The following is a 17,966-nucleotide window of genomic DNA, read 5'->3' as shown; positions in this document are numbered from 1 at the left end:
GCAAGGCAGACTGTCAATATATTGTCTTGGAACATTTTATGAAAAACATCTTCCATCTTTTCCAGAAAAAAAAAAAAAATGGGAAAAATCATGTTGACATTTTAATTTGTTGTGCCTTGGTTTAAGGAACAGAGAGTAAGCAAGTGCGTGAAGGAAACCATTAATGGTTTACAGCTGGTTCTGCGGAGGCTGCCTCTTTTTTTTGTGGTGATACTCAATGGGTAATGAGTGTTATGTACAAAATAGAAACTAAAATCCTTACTTAGTTGGACATGTGCTGTGCATTCTTCTCAGTAAACCTTTAGAGATGGCTAAGAAGATAAAGGAGGCACATATATTTACATTGGTAAGTCTATGAACCTGCTTAAAAAATAATAAAAAAAATAAATAAAAATGTTGACTACTCATGAATTTTACTTGTCCCCTTGTGTGGTTCTGTCACAATGAACTTCTGGGCATTGCTACCCTTTTTAAGGCTTGCAGTTCAACCCTTCTTGTCATCAGCTTTGCTAACGTTGTTATATAGTAGCACCATTATGTCAACTCTGTCTCAACAGACAAAGTTGCACCTCTGTCCCTTTTTTGCCCCCCTCCCTTTAAAGTGGCAAGAGCCAAGCACAGGAATTAGTTCAGGATGCATTGGAGCTCATTTCTGACTTAAAACGCCAGACTCCAGCTTGGTGGTGGCCGCACTCCTCCCCCAACATCCTGCTGCAATGCTCATACTTCTTTGGCTACGTTCCCTTTCCCGATCACGGTCACTCTCCGACTGACTTTGCGTTCGCTCTGGTTTGTGGTTGCTGCTAGATGTGGGCTGTGATGAGATGGTGCGCAGTAAATGATTCCTCTTCCTCAGGTAATCTGACTGACCGGGAAGACAAAAGCTTCCTTTCCGCAACGCTATTCTGTTGGTGTTCTTGGCAGGTCGAGATCGGTGGCTGTATTCCAGTTGTGCAAGGTGAGAAGCATAGCCTTCGGTGATGAACTGTAGGAAGAAAAAGTTACAGATGATATAAATAAATTATTTAAACAAATCATAAAGAGAACCATGTCACTTCCTAAGCTATCAGTACATCCTGTGCCTTCTAGCGCAGTGAAGCAGTCAGATTCATGACAAAGTGTGTGAAAGGATGACTCTGTATAGCCTGCAGAAAAGCAATGCATGTCCCAAATTGCAGCTTTGAAATAGAAGACACAAACTGGTTACTGCAAGCAAAACAGATGATCCTTTTGGTTTTTAGTCTTGAGGCGTTGACCTCTGCCCTTACCGATCCCCCCCCCCAGGCCTTATGTTCTGGTTGCCGCTGTTCAAGGTAGCTACAAGAAGTAATAAAACTTCCCGCAAACACTGACAGGGACATCGTCATTGCTTGTTTCAACTACAGTCATAAAATTATTTCAAGTAGTGGCCGGCATTACATAAAGTATTTCACTGTATTATTGGTAGCTTTGACCTTTGGACATGACAGTCACTTTCATGTCATACATGCTGCAAAACGACATAATTTGCACAATATTTCCAAGTACTGGAGAATGTTGGCTAGCTCTAATTATGTGGTAGCTTTACCTGACATTGGTGCTGCAACTTCTTGGTTGGACGGCCTACAATGAAGATCTGCATTGGTGACAGACCTATAGTGCTGTACACCGAGATATCCTTTGTGGAGCCATAAGCTGCATGGATTTTCATGTGTACCTGCAAAAATGAAACAAAATAGATTAAAATTAAGCAAAAAATCAATCAATATTAATGTGGTTCTAACGGCAGAAGGTTTTTTCCCTTAATGCAGTCTATGCATTAAGATAAAAAATTTCTGCGTGCAGCAGCTCCCCCCTCAGCCCCTATTACTTGCCTGAGTCCTGTTTTGATCCAGCGATGTTGTACAGCCTCGGCTGTCCGGGACTCTCCATCCTCATTGGCCAAGACAGCAGTGGGCTCCATTAGCTCCTGCAGCTGTCAAAGTCACTGAGCCAATGAGGAGAGAGAGGGTGGGGCTGAGCCCCGACTCCTTGTCTGAATGGACACACACAGCAGCGGCTCAGCTCGGGTGCTCCCATAGCAAGCTGCTTGCTGTGGGGGGCACTTGACAGAAGGGAGGGGCCAGGAGCATTGGTGGGGTACCTGAGAAGAGCAGGATCGGGGTCGCTCTGTGCAAAAAACTGCGCAAAGCAAGTAAGTACAACATGTTTAATATTTTTTAACAAAAACAAAGACTTTACTATAATTTTAATTATTGTAACCAACAAAACAAATTATTATTTTAATATCTGACATCATAGAGCTGTTTCCACAGCTTCCTGATGAAGCAGGCTAAGAAGCCTGAGATACACGCTGAAGGATCATATCCCTTTCCACTTTGGTTACATCAGCAACTACTTCAGAAAGGAAGATTGAATGTGACTTTAGACACTCTAGTATGCTGAACTTTGGGGAATCTGAGGGTAATGTATTTTAAATTTAGGTTTAAATTACAAGGGTTCCACTGTATGAATATTTTAATACCCCACTCTTGCAGTCATTTTTATAGGTTTTAAATGAGAATTGTAATTAAATAAAGATTTTTTTTTTTTTTTAACCAAAGATTTTGTTGTAGATGTTGTGCCTATCAGTAGCACCTGAAAAGTCCAATTGTCCTATTTCTTGGTGTCACAGGATACAACTGCAAACTCAGCCTCTCACAACGCACTAAGAAGTAAGGAAGACATGTTTGATTCATCTCAACCTGGTAACCATAGTCACCGAGACAAATGTGAGAAATTTACAGTTGTCACCAGGTGATGAGAAATCTTTTAACAAAGACACTTGTTCTGGTGACAGTTGTCAAAGAGGGTATTTCTGCTCACTTTGGAGAGATTTGCTCTCCCTTTCTGTAGTGTCTCCAAAACAGGAAGAGAGGGGAAATCACCCCAATGTGAACACAGAAAACAAAACCTGAAAAGTAGTTTACTCATTCTCTACTCAATACAATACAGTGGATAAATAGCTATATACTGTACTATATTACAATCACTAATTACAATTAGTGAGGGGCAGGCGGTGCTCGTTAACAAAAAGAAATGCTCTAGTCATTAGCAGAAAGCACCCACAAATCATTGTATGGAAGGTATCTTACATCTTGAATCAGGCTTTTTAGAAAATTTGCTTTGTGCCGCAGGGGATCGTGAACCAATCCATCACAAAATGACACTATGCCATGTGGGAAGTTGTGCTGTGCAAGCCATGCCACCACTCTCTGCTTCTGCATGTCGGGTCTGCCTGTGACATAGATAATGAGGTAGCCAAGATCCTGCCAGTGCCTAGAAGAAGATGGAGAAGGTGTTAGAAGTGCTATGGACAGTGAATGACAGCTATCGGCCCTACAAAAGAGTACACTGACCTCACTACATCCACTGCCCCTGCTCTGACTTTCGGGTCACTGCCCATGATGGAAACGCTAGCGGCAAAAGATCCGTCAATGCTGAATACTACAAATTCTGTTGTTTTAGGTAAAACATGGAGGTAACTGTCGGCATATGTATGGTCTCCCCTAGGACAAAACAAAAACAAAGGCATAGTTACAAAGGCATTTGTATTATGTATACACCAAAGACAGTAAAACCCTCCAATCAGGGACTAAGGCTGGCCATACATTATACAATCTTCTTGTATAATTTTCCTTTAGATTTACCGAAACCATATAACATGAGGTCAAACCTAAATAGTTTTAATTTGTATGCACTCAGGCAGGCCCTTGCACTACATAGTTGAAGGTAAATGTAAAGAAAATGGAATAAGAAAATTGTATAATGTTTGGCCAGCCCAACGCATGTACTTAATAAGTGCAATGTACAATGTAATTCTCAACAACCAAAGTATTTTTTAACTGATACAGTTATATAAAATGTGGCTGCTGTGGGTCACTTTGTACATCAATCGTTTTGTTTTCTCCCAATGTCTTTAATACATGTGCTACCATTTAAGAGCTAAAATTCGAAATACACCATATTACCAAAAGTATTGGGATGCCTGCCTTTACACGTACATGAACTTTTAATGGCATTTTTGTCCAAATCATGGCCTGACTTCACAAATGCGCTTCTGGAAGAATGGTCAAACATTCCCATAGACACACTCCTAAACCTTGTGGACAGCCTTCCCAGAAGAGTTGAAGCTGTTATGCCTGCAAAGGGTAGGCCAACTCAATATTGAACCCTACAGACTAAGACTGGGATGCCATTAAAGTTCATGTGCGTGTAAAGGCAGGTGTCCCAATACTTTTGGCAGTATGGTGTAGGAGGAACATATAGGTGGAAAACACCATATAGCTAAGAAGATCCTCAAATTATTCACTACAGACGTTTCATAAGAACCAAGTAATTCACAATTTATATCACCTTCTAAGTCTCATGGTGTAAATTGTATACCCTTTATTAGAACAAATGCTATGTGCAATATTTTTGTTTTTGGGTTTGGATACACTTTAAGTTCCATTTAATTGAATAAAGCAGAATACTTAAACAATCCTGTCCCAAATATGAGTACGGGTAATACAGAAAGAAGATGCTACCGTCTCCTTAACTCCATAGACACTGTTGCTCTCTATAGGGCACTGTTCCACTGGGGTGTTTTGACATTTTAATTCATACTCTGCTTTCAAAACTAATGGTATGCCGACTTATTACTGGTCAAATTTCTTTTTAGTAATTTATGACTGTGACAGCAAGAGTTCCAAGTAATATTACACGTATCATCTGTGCAACTTTAATACAACACAGTCCAATTCAGGAAAAGCATAAGAGGGCCCAGCTTTGTTAAAGTTCACCTCTTGTAACATGTATTCAGGGTGTAATATGTTAGATGTTACTGCTGCAGCAGAACCCCCCCCGCCGCTTACAATGGGCAAGTGAGCATCAGAATTGGGCCACAGGAGCGATAGAGGAAAGTGACCTGGTCTGATGAATACAGCGAACAGTTTTAAGGTTTTGATTTGGCCTTCAAATTCTCTGGAAAATTCCACTGGAAAAACAAATCTGGTCCATGTAGACCCCACGTCGCAACTTATAGGGCTTAAAGGAACTGCTTCGTACGGCTTGGTGTCTGATACCACACAGTGGCTAAGTGGTTAGCACTTCCGTCCAGCAGCACTAGGGTTGTTGGTTTGAATCCCACCTGTGGTGCTACCTGCCTAGAGTTTGCAGGTTCTCCCTGTGTGGGACCTCTGGGTACTCCGGTTTCCTCCCACACTCCAAAGACATGCTGGTAGGTTAACTGACTACTGTCCAAATTGGCTGTGGTATGTGTATGTATGAATGTGAGTTAGGGACCTTAGATTGTAAGCTCCTTGAGGGCAGGGTCCGATGTGAATGTATAATAAATGTGTAAAGCACTCGTTAACTGACAGTGTTTTTTAAATACCTCTAATAAATAAGAATAAATAAATAGAGGTCTAGTGGAGTCCATGCCTTGACAGGATATGATGGGGGGGATCATATTCTTATGGCTAAACGGTGTATATGATCCGTGGCACAATAGCTGTTGACACGAGTCATATACTCAAACATAATAATTGCTGGCAATGTATTTCCTCTGTGGACTATGCAAAGACATTTTTTGGTATTGTGATATTGCAAAGGGTAGTATCAAATCTAGGTAAAGTTTAAGAGCTTTTTTCTAGCATGTCATATACCTGACGACCATTTTCAGTGGATATACCCCGACTCCAAGTCTCTTATGTTCAGGGATCACATAGGAAATTCTGCCACTGCTGTTAGTAATTTCGGTATCAAAGTAAACCCATTCTCCAGATGGAGGCTGCGTCATTATATGAATATCCACCTGCAGAAAGACAAATATTTTAAAAGAGTGAGCACTGCTGACATACACACCACAGAAATGTTTAGTTCTATTCAATCTGTTAAAAATAGCATTATAGTTGTCACTACAGAGTGTACTGCACTCAGATAGTGGTTTTATTACACCGTAATTATATAGAAAAACAACACATGATTTGTACAAGGTAAAAGAGGTGAACTCGAATTTGTTGTGACAAAATTATGAAACCGCAAGTGAGTCACTTAGGCCTCATGCACACTGGACGTTTTTGGAGCTGCTGTTAGCAGCGTCAGACGTTTTTTTTTGCAGCTGCAGAACACCCATCCATGTTATTCTATGGCCTCATGCACACATAGAGCTTTTAGGAGCTCCAAGTGGCATAGGCGTTTTACAGCTCCAAAAAAAAACACAGGAACTGTACGTTCTGGAGCTGCGGCGTCAAGCTGTAAAAATGTCTGACGCTGCTAAAGGCTGAATAACGTTGCTTAACGTGCGTTAAGCCACGTTATACGTTTTTTTTTTCCCATTCAAAATCAATGCTTCCCTATGGGAGCCTATTGATTTGAATGGAAGGCGCACTGCAAGTGGATCAGGATGATCCGACTTGCGGTGCGACTTGCGCTGTGAGAATCTTGAGGGGTAACTCCACGCCAAAATGGGGAAAAAAATGGCGTGGGGTCCCCCCCAGGTTCCAAACTAGGCCCTTCGGGTCTGGTATGGAATTTGAGGGTAGCCCCACGCCGAAAAAATGGCGTGGGGTCCCCCCCAAAATCCATACCAGACCCTTATCCGAGCATGCAGCCCGGCAGGATAGGGGAGGGGACGAGCGAGCGGCCCCACCCCCCCTGGACCATACCAGGCCACACGCCCTCAACATGTTGATGAGGACAAGGGCCTCATCCCCACAACCCTGGCCGGTGGTTGTGGGGGTCTGCGGGCAGGGGGCTCATCGGAATCTGGAAGCCCCCTTTAACAAGGGTGGCCCCCCCAGATCCCGGACCCCCTCCCTATGTGAATGGGTAAGGGGTACATTGTACCCCTACCCATTCACCCCATAAAAGGCAGTGTATGTAAATAATGACAGGAGACATTTTGAAAAGTTTATTAAAAATCTTCATCCGATCTTCTCCGCTCCGCTCTTCTCCCCTCCGCTCTTCTGCCCCCTCGGTCTTGTTCCTCCTCCGGTCCTACTCCGACGCTGTCACCGGTGATTATGTCGGTCTCCGGTCTCTGCAGCTTATTATATAGTCATTAGGGGTGTGGCCTCCCAGTGACATCACAGGGAGGCCCCCGCCCCCAATGGCTATATAATAAGCTGCAGAGACCGGAGACCGGCATAATCACCGGTGACAGCTTTGGAGGAAGACTGGAGGAAGAAGAAGACCAGAGGAGGCAAAAGAGCAGAAGAGCGGAGGGGAGAAGAGCGGAGGGGAGAAGAGCGGAGGGCAGAAGAGCGGAGGGCAGAAGAGCGGAGGGGAGAAGAGCGGAGGGGAGAAGAGCGGAGGGGAGAAGAGCGGAGCGGAGAAGACCGGATGAAGATTTTTAATAAACTTTTCAAAACGTCTCCTGTCATTATTTACATACACTGCCTTTTATGGGGTGAATGGGTAGGGGTACAATGTACCCCATACCCATTCACATAGGGAGGGGGTCCGGGATCTGGGGGGGCCACCCTTGTTAAAGGGGGCTTCCAGATTCCGATGAGCCCCCTGCCCGCAGACCCCCACAACCACCGGCCAGGGTTGTAGGGATGAGGTCCTTGTCCTCATCAACATGGGGGCAAGGTGCTTTGAGGTGGGGGGTGCAGAGCCCCCCCTGCCCCAAAGCACCCACACCCCCCCATGTTGAGGGCGTGTGGCCTGGTATGGTCCAGGGGGGGTGGGGCCGCTCGCTCGTCCCCTCCCCTATCCTGCCAGGCTGCATGCTCGGATAAGGGTCTGGTATGGATTTTGAGGGGGACCCCACGCCATTTTTTTGGCGTGGGGCTACCCTCAAATTCCATACCAGACCCGAAGGGCCTGGTCTGGAACCTGGGGGGGAACCCACGCTGTTTTTTTCCCCATTTTGGCGTGGAGTTCCCCCTCAAGATTCTCACAGTGCAAGTCGCACCGCAAGTCAGATCATCCTGATGCGAATTGCGGTGCACCTTCCATTCAAATCAATAGGCTCCCATAGGGAAACATTGATTTTTGAATGGAGGCAGAAAAAACGCTGCTAAAAGCTACGTGGCCAAACGTGCAATAACGCAAATGAGCTAAAAGCACGTTTTTACAGCTGCTTTTTCCTGGCGTCAAGAAACAGCTTTGGAGTTCGTTTTTATGACGCCCTGTGTGCATGGAGCCTAACTCAGAATAAATATGCATATCAAGAAGTATGACTTCACTGCATGCTTGTTCCAGGCAATAAAGCCAAGTTTTGGAGCCAGAAATTGCCAGGCAACTAGCATTTTTGTTAGGAAGCAGTCTATGGTAACCCCAGTATTTCTCTCAGTACAGGCTTTATTCATTTAAATTCAGGCACAAATGTTTACATGCGTCTCAGGTCTCTTCAACTTTTTCAGGAAAAAAAGCAGAGTTTCAAAGTTAGCATCAAAAACCAACTGCGTACTTGATACTTCTTTTTATTTACATTAACATCCAAATTTTTAGCACAAGCTTTCAAGGTGTAACCCCTTCTTCAAGGTCTAAGCCGTACTAATACAGAAAGTTTTAGTGGAGTGTTAAGAAAGACAATCTCTAAAGAAAAAAAAAAAACATACAGCAATGGTAATTAAACTTGGATAGTTTGTGAGAAGGGAAAGGAAAGGGCAATGGATTGGGAGGGGAGAAAAAGTCACAGAGGTGAGAGTGGGCCTAAAACTTGGATTACTTGGATAGTAATTTAGAAAATGGAGGTCCACATTTCGTTGATCATCTTTTGTGTCAAAAATAATCATACTTAGTTCAAAGGTTTTCCTTTCCTGAGTATTTTTGAAGTTTACTTTAGTAGCTAAAACGTTCAGGTCTTCCATAGTGTTATCTGGTTCTGGGAAACGACATCCCACAGGTGTGTAGAAATCCTCTTCCTTATGTTCTTTAATGGTGTCTGTGTAAATTCATTTTTATCCTGTTTCGCAAAAACTTCTAATCCTTGGTTGCATTTTTTGCATTGGATGAGGTACACAATATTACTGGAAATACAGCTGTATGATCCTGTAATACTGAAGGTCCAATTTGTGTGTGTGACACTTTTAATGGATTGATTGGACTGCACAGCTTGCAGCATTATTTTGTTGCAGTTACGTTTCTGGCTGATTCATTTCTGTCTGAGGTTCGGTGGGGTGCCTGAAAGCAAGTATTGGGGGTTGTTGGATTATTTCTTTCTGTGGTTCATCCTTTGTTATAATGGGTTGCAGCTCTTTGATTACCTTCCAGGACTGCATTGTTTTTGGATATTAGGCTCCGTTCACATATTGGCGTCTCCGATTCTGCCCGCGATACCGAATCAATGCAAAATACGGGATGCCCGTGCATTTACAGTGACTTACAATAGCACCCCAAACGCATCGTGATTTTGCCGCTATTGTCGCCTGACGAATTGCCGTAAAATGGCGCAAACAGAATCGCTGGACGCCTGTCACCCAAAATAAGTTCTTGTACTTTTTTTGGGTAATAGGCGTCCCGCGATTCTGTTTGCACTACTTTACTGCCATTCGTCGGGCGACAATCGCGGCAAAATCGTGCAGCATTTGGGGTGCCATTGCAAGTCATGGGAATCGCATGGGCATCCTGCGATTTGCAAGGATTCGGGATCCTGGGTAGAATTGCTGCGATTCTGCCCGTGATTCGAGATGCCAATATGTGAACGGAGCCTTGGAATTACATGTTTTTTTTTCATGTTTCGCCTTGTATTGTAGATTTTCTCTTTGGGTTGTCAAGACCTTGTTTATACTTGTATTGATGGTTTTGTCTTTCTAACCTTCTTATGGAAGGAGTCTACTAGTATTTGAGAGGTTTATTTTTGTCTTCTGGGTAAGAGCATATAGGGTGGTATCTGATGGCCTCGCTGTGTATGATGGTCCGTTTGGTGTACTTGGGGTGGAAGCTGGAACTGTGGAGATAGTTACATCTGTCACTGGGTTTCCTGTATATTAACCACTTTAAGACTGGAAGGATTTGCCCCTTAATGACCAGGCCCTATTTTGCGATTCGGCACTGCGTTACTTTAACGGACAATTGCATGGTCGTGCGACACTGTACCTAAATCAAATTGATGTCCTTTTTTTCCCACAAATAGAGCTTTCTTTTGGTGGTATTTGATCACCTGTGCGATTTTTATTTTTTGCGCTATAAACAAAAAAAGAGCGACAATTTTGAAAAACAAAACACTATTTTTTTTCACATTCTGCTATATGACATTCTCCAAAAAAAAAATAAAACATTTTAGTTTGTTTTCAATTTGTTTTCTTCTACATATTTTTGATAAAAAAAAAAATCGCAATAAGCGTATTTTGATTGGCTTGCGCAAAAGTTATCGCGTCTACTAATTACGGGAAAGATTTATGTCATTTTTATTGTTTTTTTTTTACTAGTAATGGCAGCGATCTGCGATTTTTTGCGGGACTGTGACATTGCGGCGGACAGATTGAACCCCTAACTGACATTTTTGACACTTTTGGGACCAGTGACATTACTACAGTAATCAGTGCAAAAAATATGCACTGTTACTGTAATAATGACATTGGCAGGGAAGGGGTTAACAGTATAGGTGATCAATGGGTTAAATGTGACCCTAGGGGAGTGATTCTAACTGTGGGGGGGCGTGGCTTCTTAAATGACCATAGAGACATGTGATCCTATATAGAAGGATCACATGAGCTCTATGGTCATTGCAGGGAGAAGGACGGTCGGCTGTGTTTACAACAGCCGACCGTCCTCTCTCAGCGGGGAGCGATCGCGGGTGTCAGGCGGCAATCGGAGCTGCCTGACCCGTGCATTGGCTTCCCCGATGCCGAGTGGGGGCGGGAGCATGCCGCCGGGGGCGCGCGCTCGCCCCCTAGCTTACCGCGTGCGACGTCTGTTTGCGCAGGAGAACCACCCTGCGGGTGGTCGGGAAGCAATTAAGGTGTGCATCTGGTCATTTCTGATGGATATTGCTGTGTCTAGGAGGTTGGAAGTCCATTTTCAGTTTGATGTGTGAAATGTATTGATCAAGCAGTAAAATTTCTTTCGATTTTCTTCACCATTTGTTCATATGATGAAACATAAATAGAGCAACAGTATCTATATGGCGTTTGTTGTATATGGTTAAGGGATTTGTCTGTTTGTCCTCCAGGTTAGCTATAAATAGGTAACCATAATGGGTGCCATTTTACTTTCCATAGCAGTACCTATACACTGAAGACAAAAGTCATTACTAAAAGTGAAGTGGATATGTGTAAGAATGAATTTAGAGAGCTGTGTAACATTCTCAGCATTGTATTTGTAATTTGATGTATTTGTGGCTTGGCGTGGATGATAAACATTTGAGACGTGCAGAAATCCCATCCATGTGAGGGATGTTGCTGTACAAAGATTCGATATACATAGTAACTTAGAAGTGTGTTTGGTGGTAATTGCTGTATATTGTTGATCTTGTTCAGAAAATCAGTTGTATCTTGCAGGAATTTAGCTGTACTTGTGACTAATGGTTTTAACACTTATTCTACAAGGCCTGAGATTTGTTTAGTAATTGTTCTTAAAGGGAACTTCAAAAATACTCAGGAAAGGAAAACTTTTGAACTAAAATGTTAACTCTATTTGACACAAAAGATAAAGGATTAAATGTGGACCTCCGTTTTCTAAATCCTTTTTCAACAGTTTTGACCATTCTCACCTCTGTGATTCCTTCCCCCTCCCAGTCCTCATCTCACAAACCATCCATGTTTAACTGATTGCTGACCGTATACTGTATATATATATATATATATATATATATATATATATATATATATATATGGATATCCTGCGCAGGATCATGTATCTAGTTCTGGGCCTGGGGCGTGGGCTGCCAGAGGCCCGCTCCCGCTGTGATTAGAGACACAACGGGAGCTGATTGACAGGTACGGCAGACTCAATGTCTTCCAGCACCCAAAGATGCTTCGCTACACTGACAGAACAGCAGTCTGCCAATGTAAACAAGGCAGATCGCCGTTCTGTCACTACAGAAGACATGGATCCTGTGTCTCTGCTAAGCGGGGGCACCAATCCATGCCTTCTTCTAGTACAAGCTCCTCCCCCACAGTAGTAAAGCACTGGTCAGGCACACATTTAACCCTTTGAGCACCCATGATGTTAACCCCTTCCCTGCCAGTGTCATTAGTCCATTGATCGTGCATATTTTTTTTAGCACTGATCACTGTACTAGCGTCACTGGTCCCCAAAAAGTGTCAATAGAGTCAGTTTGTGTCCCCACTGTCCCCCACAATATCGCAGTCTTGCAATAAGTCATTGATCACCGCCACTAATAGTACAAAAAAAAAATATTGCATAGTTTGTAGACACTATAACCAATCAATATTTGCTTATTGGGATTTTATTTTACCAAAAATATGTAGTAGAATACATACTGGCCCTAAATTGATGAAGAAATTCAATCTTTTTATTGGATATGTTTTATAGCAGAAAGTAAAAAATATATATATTTTTTTCAAAATTGACGGTCATTTTTTGTTTCTATAGCAAAAAAAAAAAAAAAAATGCAGAGGTGATTAAATACCACCAAAAGAAAGCTCTATTTGTGGGAAAAAAAGGATATACATTTTGCTTAGGTTACAGCGATGCACGCCCTGCAATTGTTAGTTAAAGTAACACAGTGCCGTATCGCAAAAAATTGCCTGGTCATGAGATGGTCTTACTTAACATTCTGCTAAAACTTCCTGTATTAGTACTACTTGAACCTTGAAGAAAGGGGTACACCCCAAAAGCTAGTCTTGAAAATATAGATGATAGTGCAGATAAAATAGTATCATGGACAGCACTCAATTATTTTTGTTGTAAGTGCACTAATACAGCCACAATCATCTCAAGCAAAGTTTGCAGCAGCACAATTTTGCTAAGTGTCATTTAGGCAGGTTATGTTATAGAAACATAGACAATGACTTACAAACTGCTGCAAAGAAGGATTCAGGTGATACCCATAGAACAAATACTACCTATTACACATATAGTACATGTGCAGTCTATAGCCATGTGTGAGGGATGTGAGATACAAAGCCCCCAAAAATGATTTTTAATTTAAAATTAAAAGTTTTGGACTCAAGAAATCACACCACATAAAAGTTGTTCAAAAAATGAACACAATAAGTGGATGTTAAGTTTGGTATGTGCAGGAAAGTCGAACTACCCACTGTTTGCTGGTATATAATTTTACATGAAATACAGAACTCTTAAGACATGTAAAGCTAACAGTTTAAACACCAACATACAAACATTGGTATGAGTGCACCTACAACCTACCTTTTCACCAGTCAATGTGACCATGTCAAGAGGGCCATACATGAATCGTCCATTAAGTGTCTGGGGTCCGTCTTCATTGGCTACAGCATCATTAATTCTGTGGTTGGCAGCAACGTTCTGAAATTTAACAAATGCAATAGGGTTAACAGCAAAATCTGTGCCAGATATATAGACCATGTAATCTTGCTGAAGGTTAATGGGTGGTTAATACAGTAAAGAATAGGCATATTCCATATTAGGTAATAAGTTATTCCAGTTTAGGAAATTCTTTTAAGTTTAGTTAAAGTATTCTTGTTAACTAATACACATACAATACAGTTTAACAGCCTACACCCCGGGAACCGCACACACCTCTGGTGACAGCTAATCGGGGTACACAATATTGATGGCTCTTCCATTCAGTGGACCTCAGCCAGTGGTGTCTTGCAAGCAGTTCCTGGACATTAAATTGTCCTAACATCTGACATAAAACAGCCAGAGCAGAGATGGACATCTAATTTCTAAGTACCGTAAATTCAATGCAAGCCCAAACATTTTTCTTAGCCACTTCCTGCCTGCATGACATTGTGGACTTTGAGTAGAGGTATCTGGATGATGCCTGCAGCTACAGGCATCATCCAGATATCTTTTTTTTCAGCCAGCAAATTCTACAATGTAAAAGCCATCCTAGCGGCTTATTAGCCGCTGGATGGCTTTTACAGGTGGGGGGGTTCCCTCCTTCCAATGCCCATTGGCGCCTCTCTGGGCTCTCTCGTGCGATCGGTAAGCCAGAGATCTAATCAGAGGGTGGCACCAGGTTACCCCAGAGCTGGTCAAGGATAGGGATGATCGAACTTTTGAAAAGTTCGGTTCGACCAGAACACCCGAATTTCCCGAAAGTTCGGTTCGGATTCCAGAACCCCATTGAAATCAATAGGACCCAAACTTCTGGAATCAAAAAACACCATTTTGAAGCCCTAAAACCCAATAAATGCCCCTAAAAAGTGCCTAGGGTTCTGGGTCATGTTCCAGGGACTATTAATCACACAAAAAAAAGTTCTTAAAAATTGTCGTTTTTGATAGAGAGCCAATTATTGAAAAAATTATTGAAAAAAAAAAAAATTAGATTTCTTTGGATTTAGTGTCTTGGGGGTCTAAAAAGTGTACCTGTGAAGTTTCAGCTCTGTAGCATGTCAAGAACCAGAAAAAAAAGATAATTTGTCTTAGAATTTGGGCGTTTTTGTTTCAGCCGTTTATTGGGCGTTTTTGGAGGCAGGCATGACATCTGAACTTCTGTATAGGGGTATGTATATATATATATATATATATATATATATATATGGAATAAAAAAACACAATTTTGAAGCCCTAAAATCCAATAAATGCCCCTAAAAAGTGCCTAGGGTTCTGGGTCATGCCCCAGGGACTATTTTTCACACAAAAAAAAAAGTTCTTAAAAATTGTCGTTTTTGATAGAGATATATATATAAAAATATGTGTGTATATATATATATATATATATATATATATATATATGGATTGTTTTGGGTTTTTTTCAGCCTAATGATGGCTTGCTTCACTGATAGTGACAGCTCTTTGGATCTCATATTGAAAGTTGACAGCAACAGATTCCAAATGCAAACAGCACACTTGAAATTAACTCTGGACCTTTTATCTGCTCCTTGTGAATGGGATAATGAGGGAATAACACACACCTGGCCATGGAACAGCTAAGTAGCTAATTGTCTCATTACTTTTGGTCCCTTAAAAAGTGGGAGGCACATATACAAACTGTTGTCATTATTACACCTTTCACCTGATTTGGATGTAAATACCCCCAAATTAAAGATGAAAGTCTGCAGTTAAAGCACATCTTGTTTGTTTCATTTCAAATCCATTGTGGTTGGTATATAGAGCCAAAAAGATTAGAATTGTGTCAATGTCCCAATATTTATGGACCTGACTGTATGTAAACTGTTGCATTACACATGTGAGGTATCGCCACAAACATCAGAGCAAGAGTAATAATTCTAGCACTAGACCTCTTCTGTAACTCTAAACTGATAACCTGTAAAAAATATTTAAAGTGTCGCCCATGGAGTTTTTATTTTTAAGTACCGTAGTTTGGTGCCAATCCACAAGCGTGTGCAATATTAATGTGACATGTTAGGTATCTATTTACTCAGCGTAACATCACCTTTTATATTTTATAAACAAAAAATGGTTTATATATTGTGTTTTTTTGCATTTAAATTTATCAAAGTGTATTTTTTCCCAAAAAATTGCGTTTGAAAAATCGCTGTGCATATACAAATACTGTGTGACATAACAAATTGCAACGATCACCATTTTATTCTCTAGGGTCTCTGCTAAAAAAAAAAACATATGAAAAAATTATATAGTGAAATATAATAGCTGCGCTCAACTCAATAGAAATTTATATCAAATAAATAGTGCAATACCATGTGCTGTGAATCTGTGTACACAAACAATAAGCTATAAAGCAATATCCAAATGGTTGGTATTTTTGAGTGAGTATGTGTTTAAACAATAAACCATACATATAAATAAAATCTAAATAATGCCAATAAATCGTGATGAATAGAATCGCGATAAATAATCCCAACAAAGGAATATATGTAAATCACTGCAGACAGTCCAACATTGTGCTTCTTCCAGCAGAAAGACACCTCCACCAAATCGCAGAGTCACCCAGTGAGTCAGGCTTCTTACCAGATATGGTGGACCCCTAAATTATACGGGGTCAGTAAGGACCTTTCTCATAGGTATAGACAGGGTTAATAATTGGTTCCCACTGTATCCATCAAACCAGATCTTACAACGGCCACCATGAGGTATATACCAGATATAATGCTCCAATAATGTCATGCATAAATGAAAAAGGAGAGCTTCATGGTGAAGTAAGTCGGTATATCATAAATGTATTAATAGAATAAAACTTACAATGGGTTTTCTTTAATCAGAGCAGATCAGTTACAAACCAAATGCCGAAAGCCGGGTAAACGCACTTCCGCGTTCCAGCTTGCGTTCCACCCCGGAGCCGGAAATTGTGTGGCTAGGCGTAAATGCTCAGACGTCCCTGACTTCAGGGAAATCTCCCTGACGCAGTGATGCCACCACCGTTCGAATGGACTACATTCTGAACTTCTGTACCCACACAAAGCAGTTGAATGCCTCGAGGTCCAGTATTGGACGCACTTTGCCTTCCTTCCTGGGGACTGTGAACAGGTTTAAATAAAAAAACATTAAAACATTCCAAAGTCGGAACCTGGGACAATCACCCCTTGAAGGAACAGGTCTTGTACCACCCAAACAGGCTCTGTATCTGTAAGCAGTCTTGGGACAGGCGCAAGTCAGAAGGAAAAAACCTTGCCGGGGACAAGAGCAAAACTTGATCTTGTAGCCGAACTGAATGACTTTGTGGACCCACTTGTCTTGCACCAGGGAAGTCCATGGATCCGGAAACCAGTGAAGACATCCCCCCAACCCTGATATGGGTGAGGGCGCACCTTCGTGCTGAAGGAGTCTTATCCAAGGGTCTGGAGAAGCCCGATCTTGGCTTGCCAGACCAGGCTCGTTTGGATCCTTCTGAAGAGGCCCTAAAAGGCTTTGAGCCCTTGTCAGTCGACCCTGAGGGATGAAAAAACTTCCTATGAACTGAGAAGGAAAGCCCACGTCTATGACGAGGATCCTTGCCCTTAGTAGCCTGCAGAAGAAAAGTACTCTTCCCCGCTGTGAGACCTTTAATGATGTCATCCAGGGTAGCTCCAAACAGGCGATCTCCTTGGAAAGGAAAATCATTCAAGGCCTTTTTTGAAGTCTGATCTGCAGACCAGCACTTGAGCCAAAGGACACGCCGAAGGACCACTGCCAAAACAGAGAGGCGAGCCATCAGGGGAGCCGCATCCAAAGAGGCATCACAGATAAACTGCAGCCCCTGGGTCAGCTGGTCCGTCAGCTCATCAAAGGCAGGGGGGAGCTGTTCCCCCTCAAGGTCACGGCGTAAGAACTTAGCCCACTCATTCAGAGTTTGCAACACTAGGGCAATGGTGAATACAAGCCTCATTGCCCAACCAGCTGGAGTGTACATATTGGGGGCCACAGACTCCGCCTTCCGTTCAGCTGGATCCTTAAAGGCCAGGGACTCTTGAACCAGAATCATGGTTGCCTTCTTCAATCTGGAAACCAGACGGTCCACCACCGGTGGCACAGTCCACTTCTTAAGAAGGGACTCCCCATAGGGGTAACGCCTAGTAAAGTGCTTAGGAACCCTACGGGGATGCTTTGGTCAACCCCACTCTTTTGCAACAATTCTGTCAAAATAGGCAGGGAAAGGAAACACCTTTGCTGCTCTGATTGGCTTGTGAGTGCCAAAGGGTACCTGTGCCTCCGTGGCAGCATCAGCTACATCCTCCATCATTAGGGTCTCACGCACAGATACAATTATTGCATCCACCAGCGTCTTTTCGTGCACGGTCGCAGACGTGGAAGAATCATCCTCACTAACAGAGGATTCCAGACGTCTGGTTGCAGACCCAGCAGGGTGACCCACGTCCGCGGTGGCCAAATCAGATTCAGGATCTGATGAGACAGATGAGGCAGGGGAAGGAAGGCGGAGGGCGCTTTCTGCTAGCCCATCGCCCAAAAGCCACCTCCACCCGGGACACAAGGGACTCCAG

General features: G+C 42.4%; 1 protein-coding gene across 10 annotated transcripts in view; it reads right to left on the bottom strand.

The window, feature by feature from the left end:
* Positions 1-593: 593 nt before the first annotated feature.
* PITPNM2 (phosphatidylinositol transfer protein membrane associated 2) overlaps positions 594-17,966 on the bottom strand; it is a 428,296-nt gene continuing 410,923 nt past the window's right edge. For all 10 annotated transcript variants that reach the window (XM_082258328.1, XM_082258333.1, XM_082258336.1 and 7 more), the window contains 6 exons: positions 13,288-13,404; positions 5,667-5,815; positions 3,378-3,527; positions 3,114-3,297; positions 1,568-1,696; positions 594-985 (listed from right to left, as the gene is read on the bottom strand). In XM_082258328.1, the coding sequence (XP_082114454.1) occupies positions 647-985; positions 1,568-1,696; positions 3,114-3,297; positions 3,378-3,527; positions 5,667-5,815; positions 13,288-13,404 (1,068 nt within the window). In that variant the 3' untranslated portion in view covers positions 594-646. The remainder of the gene's footprint in view (positions 986-1,567; positions 1,697-3,113; positions 3,298-3,377; positions 3,528-5,666; positions 5,816-13,287; positions 13,405-17,966) is intronic.

The sequence above is a fragment of the Pelophylax lessonae genome (assembly GCF_965119305.1).
Source record: "Pelophylax lessonae genome assembly, chromosome: 1".
NCBI classification, from domain to species: domain Eukaryota; kingdom Metazoa; phylum Chordata; class Amphibia; order Anura; family Ranidae; genus Pelophylax; species Pelophylax lessonae.
This window is presented reverse-complemented; position numbering and strand designations above follow the sequence as displayed.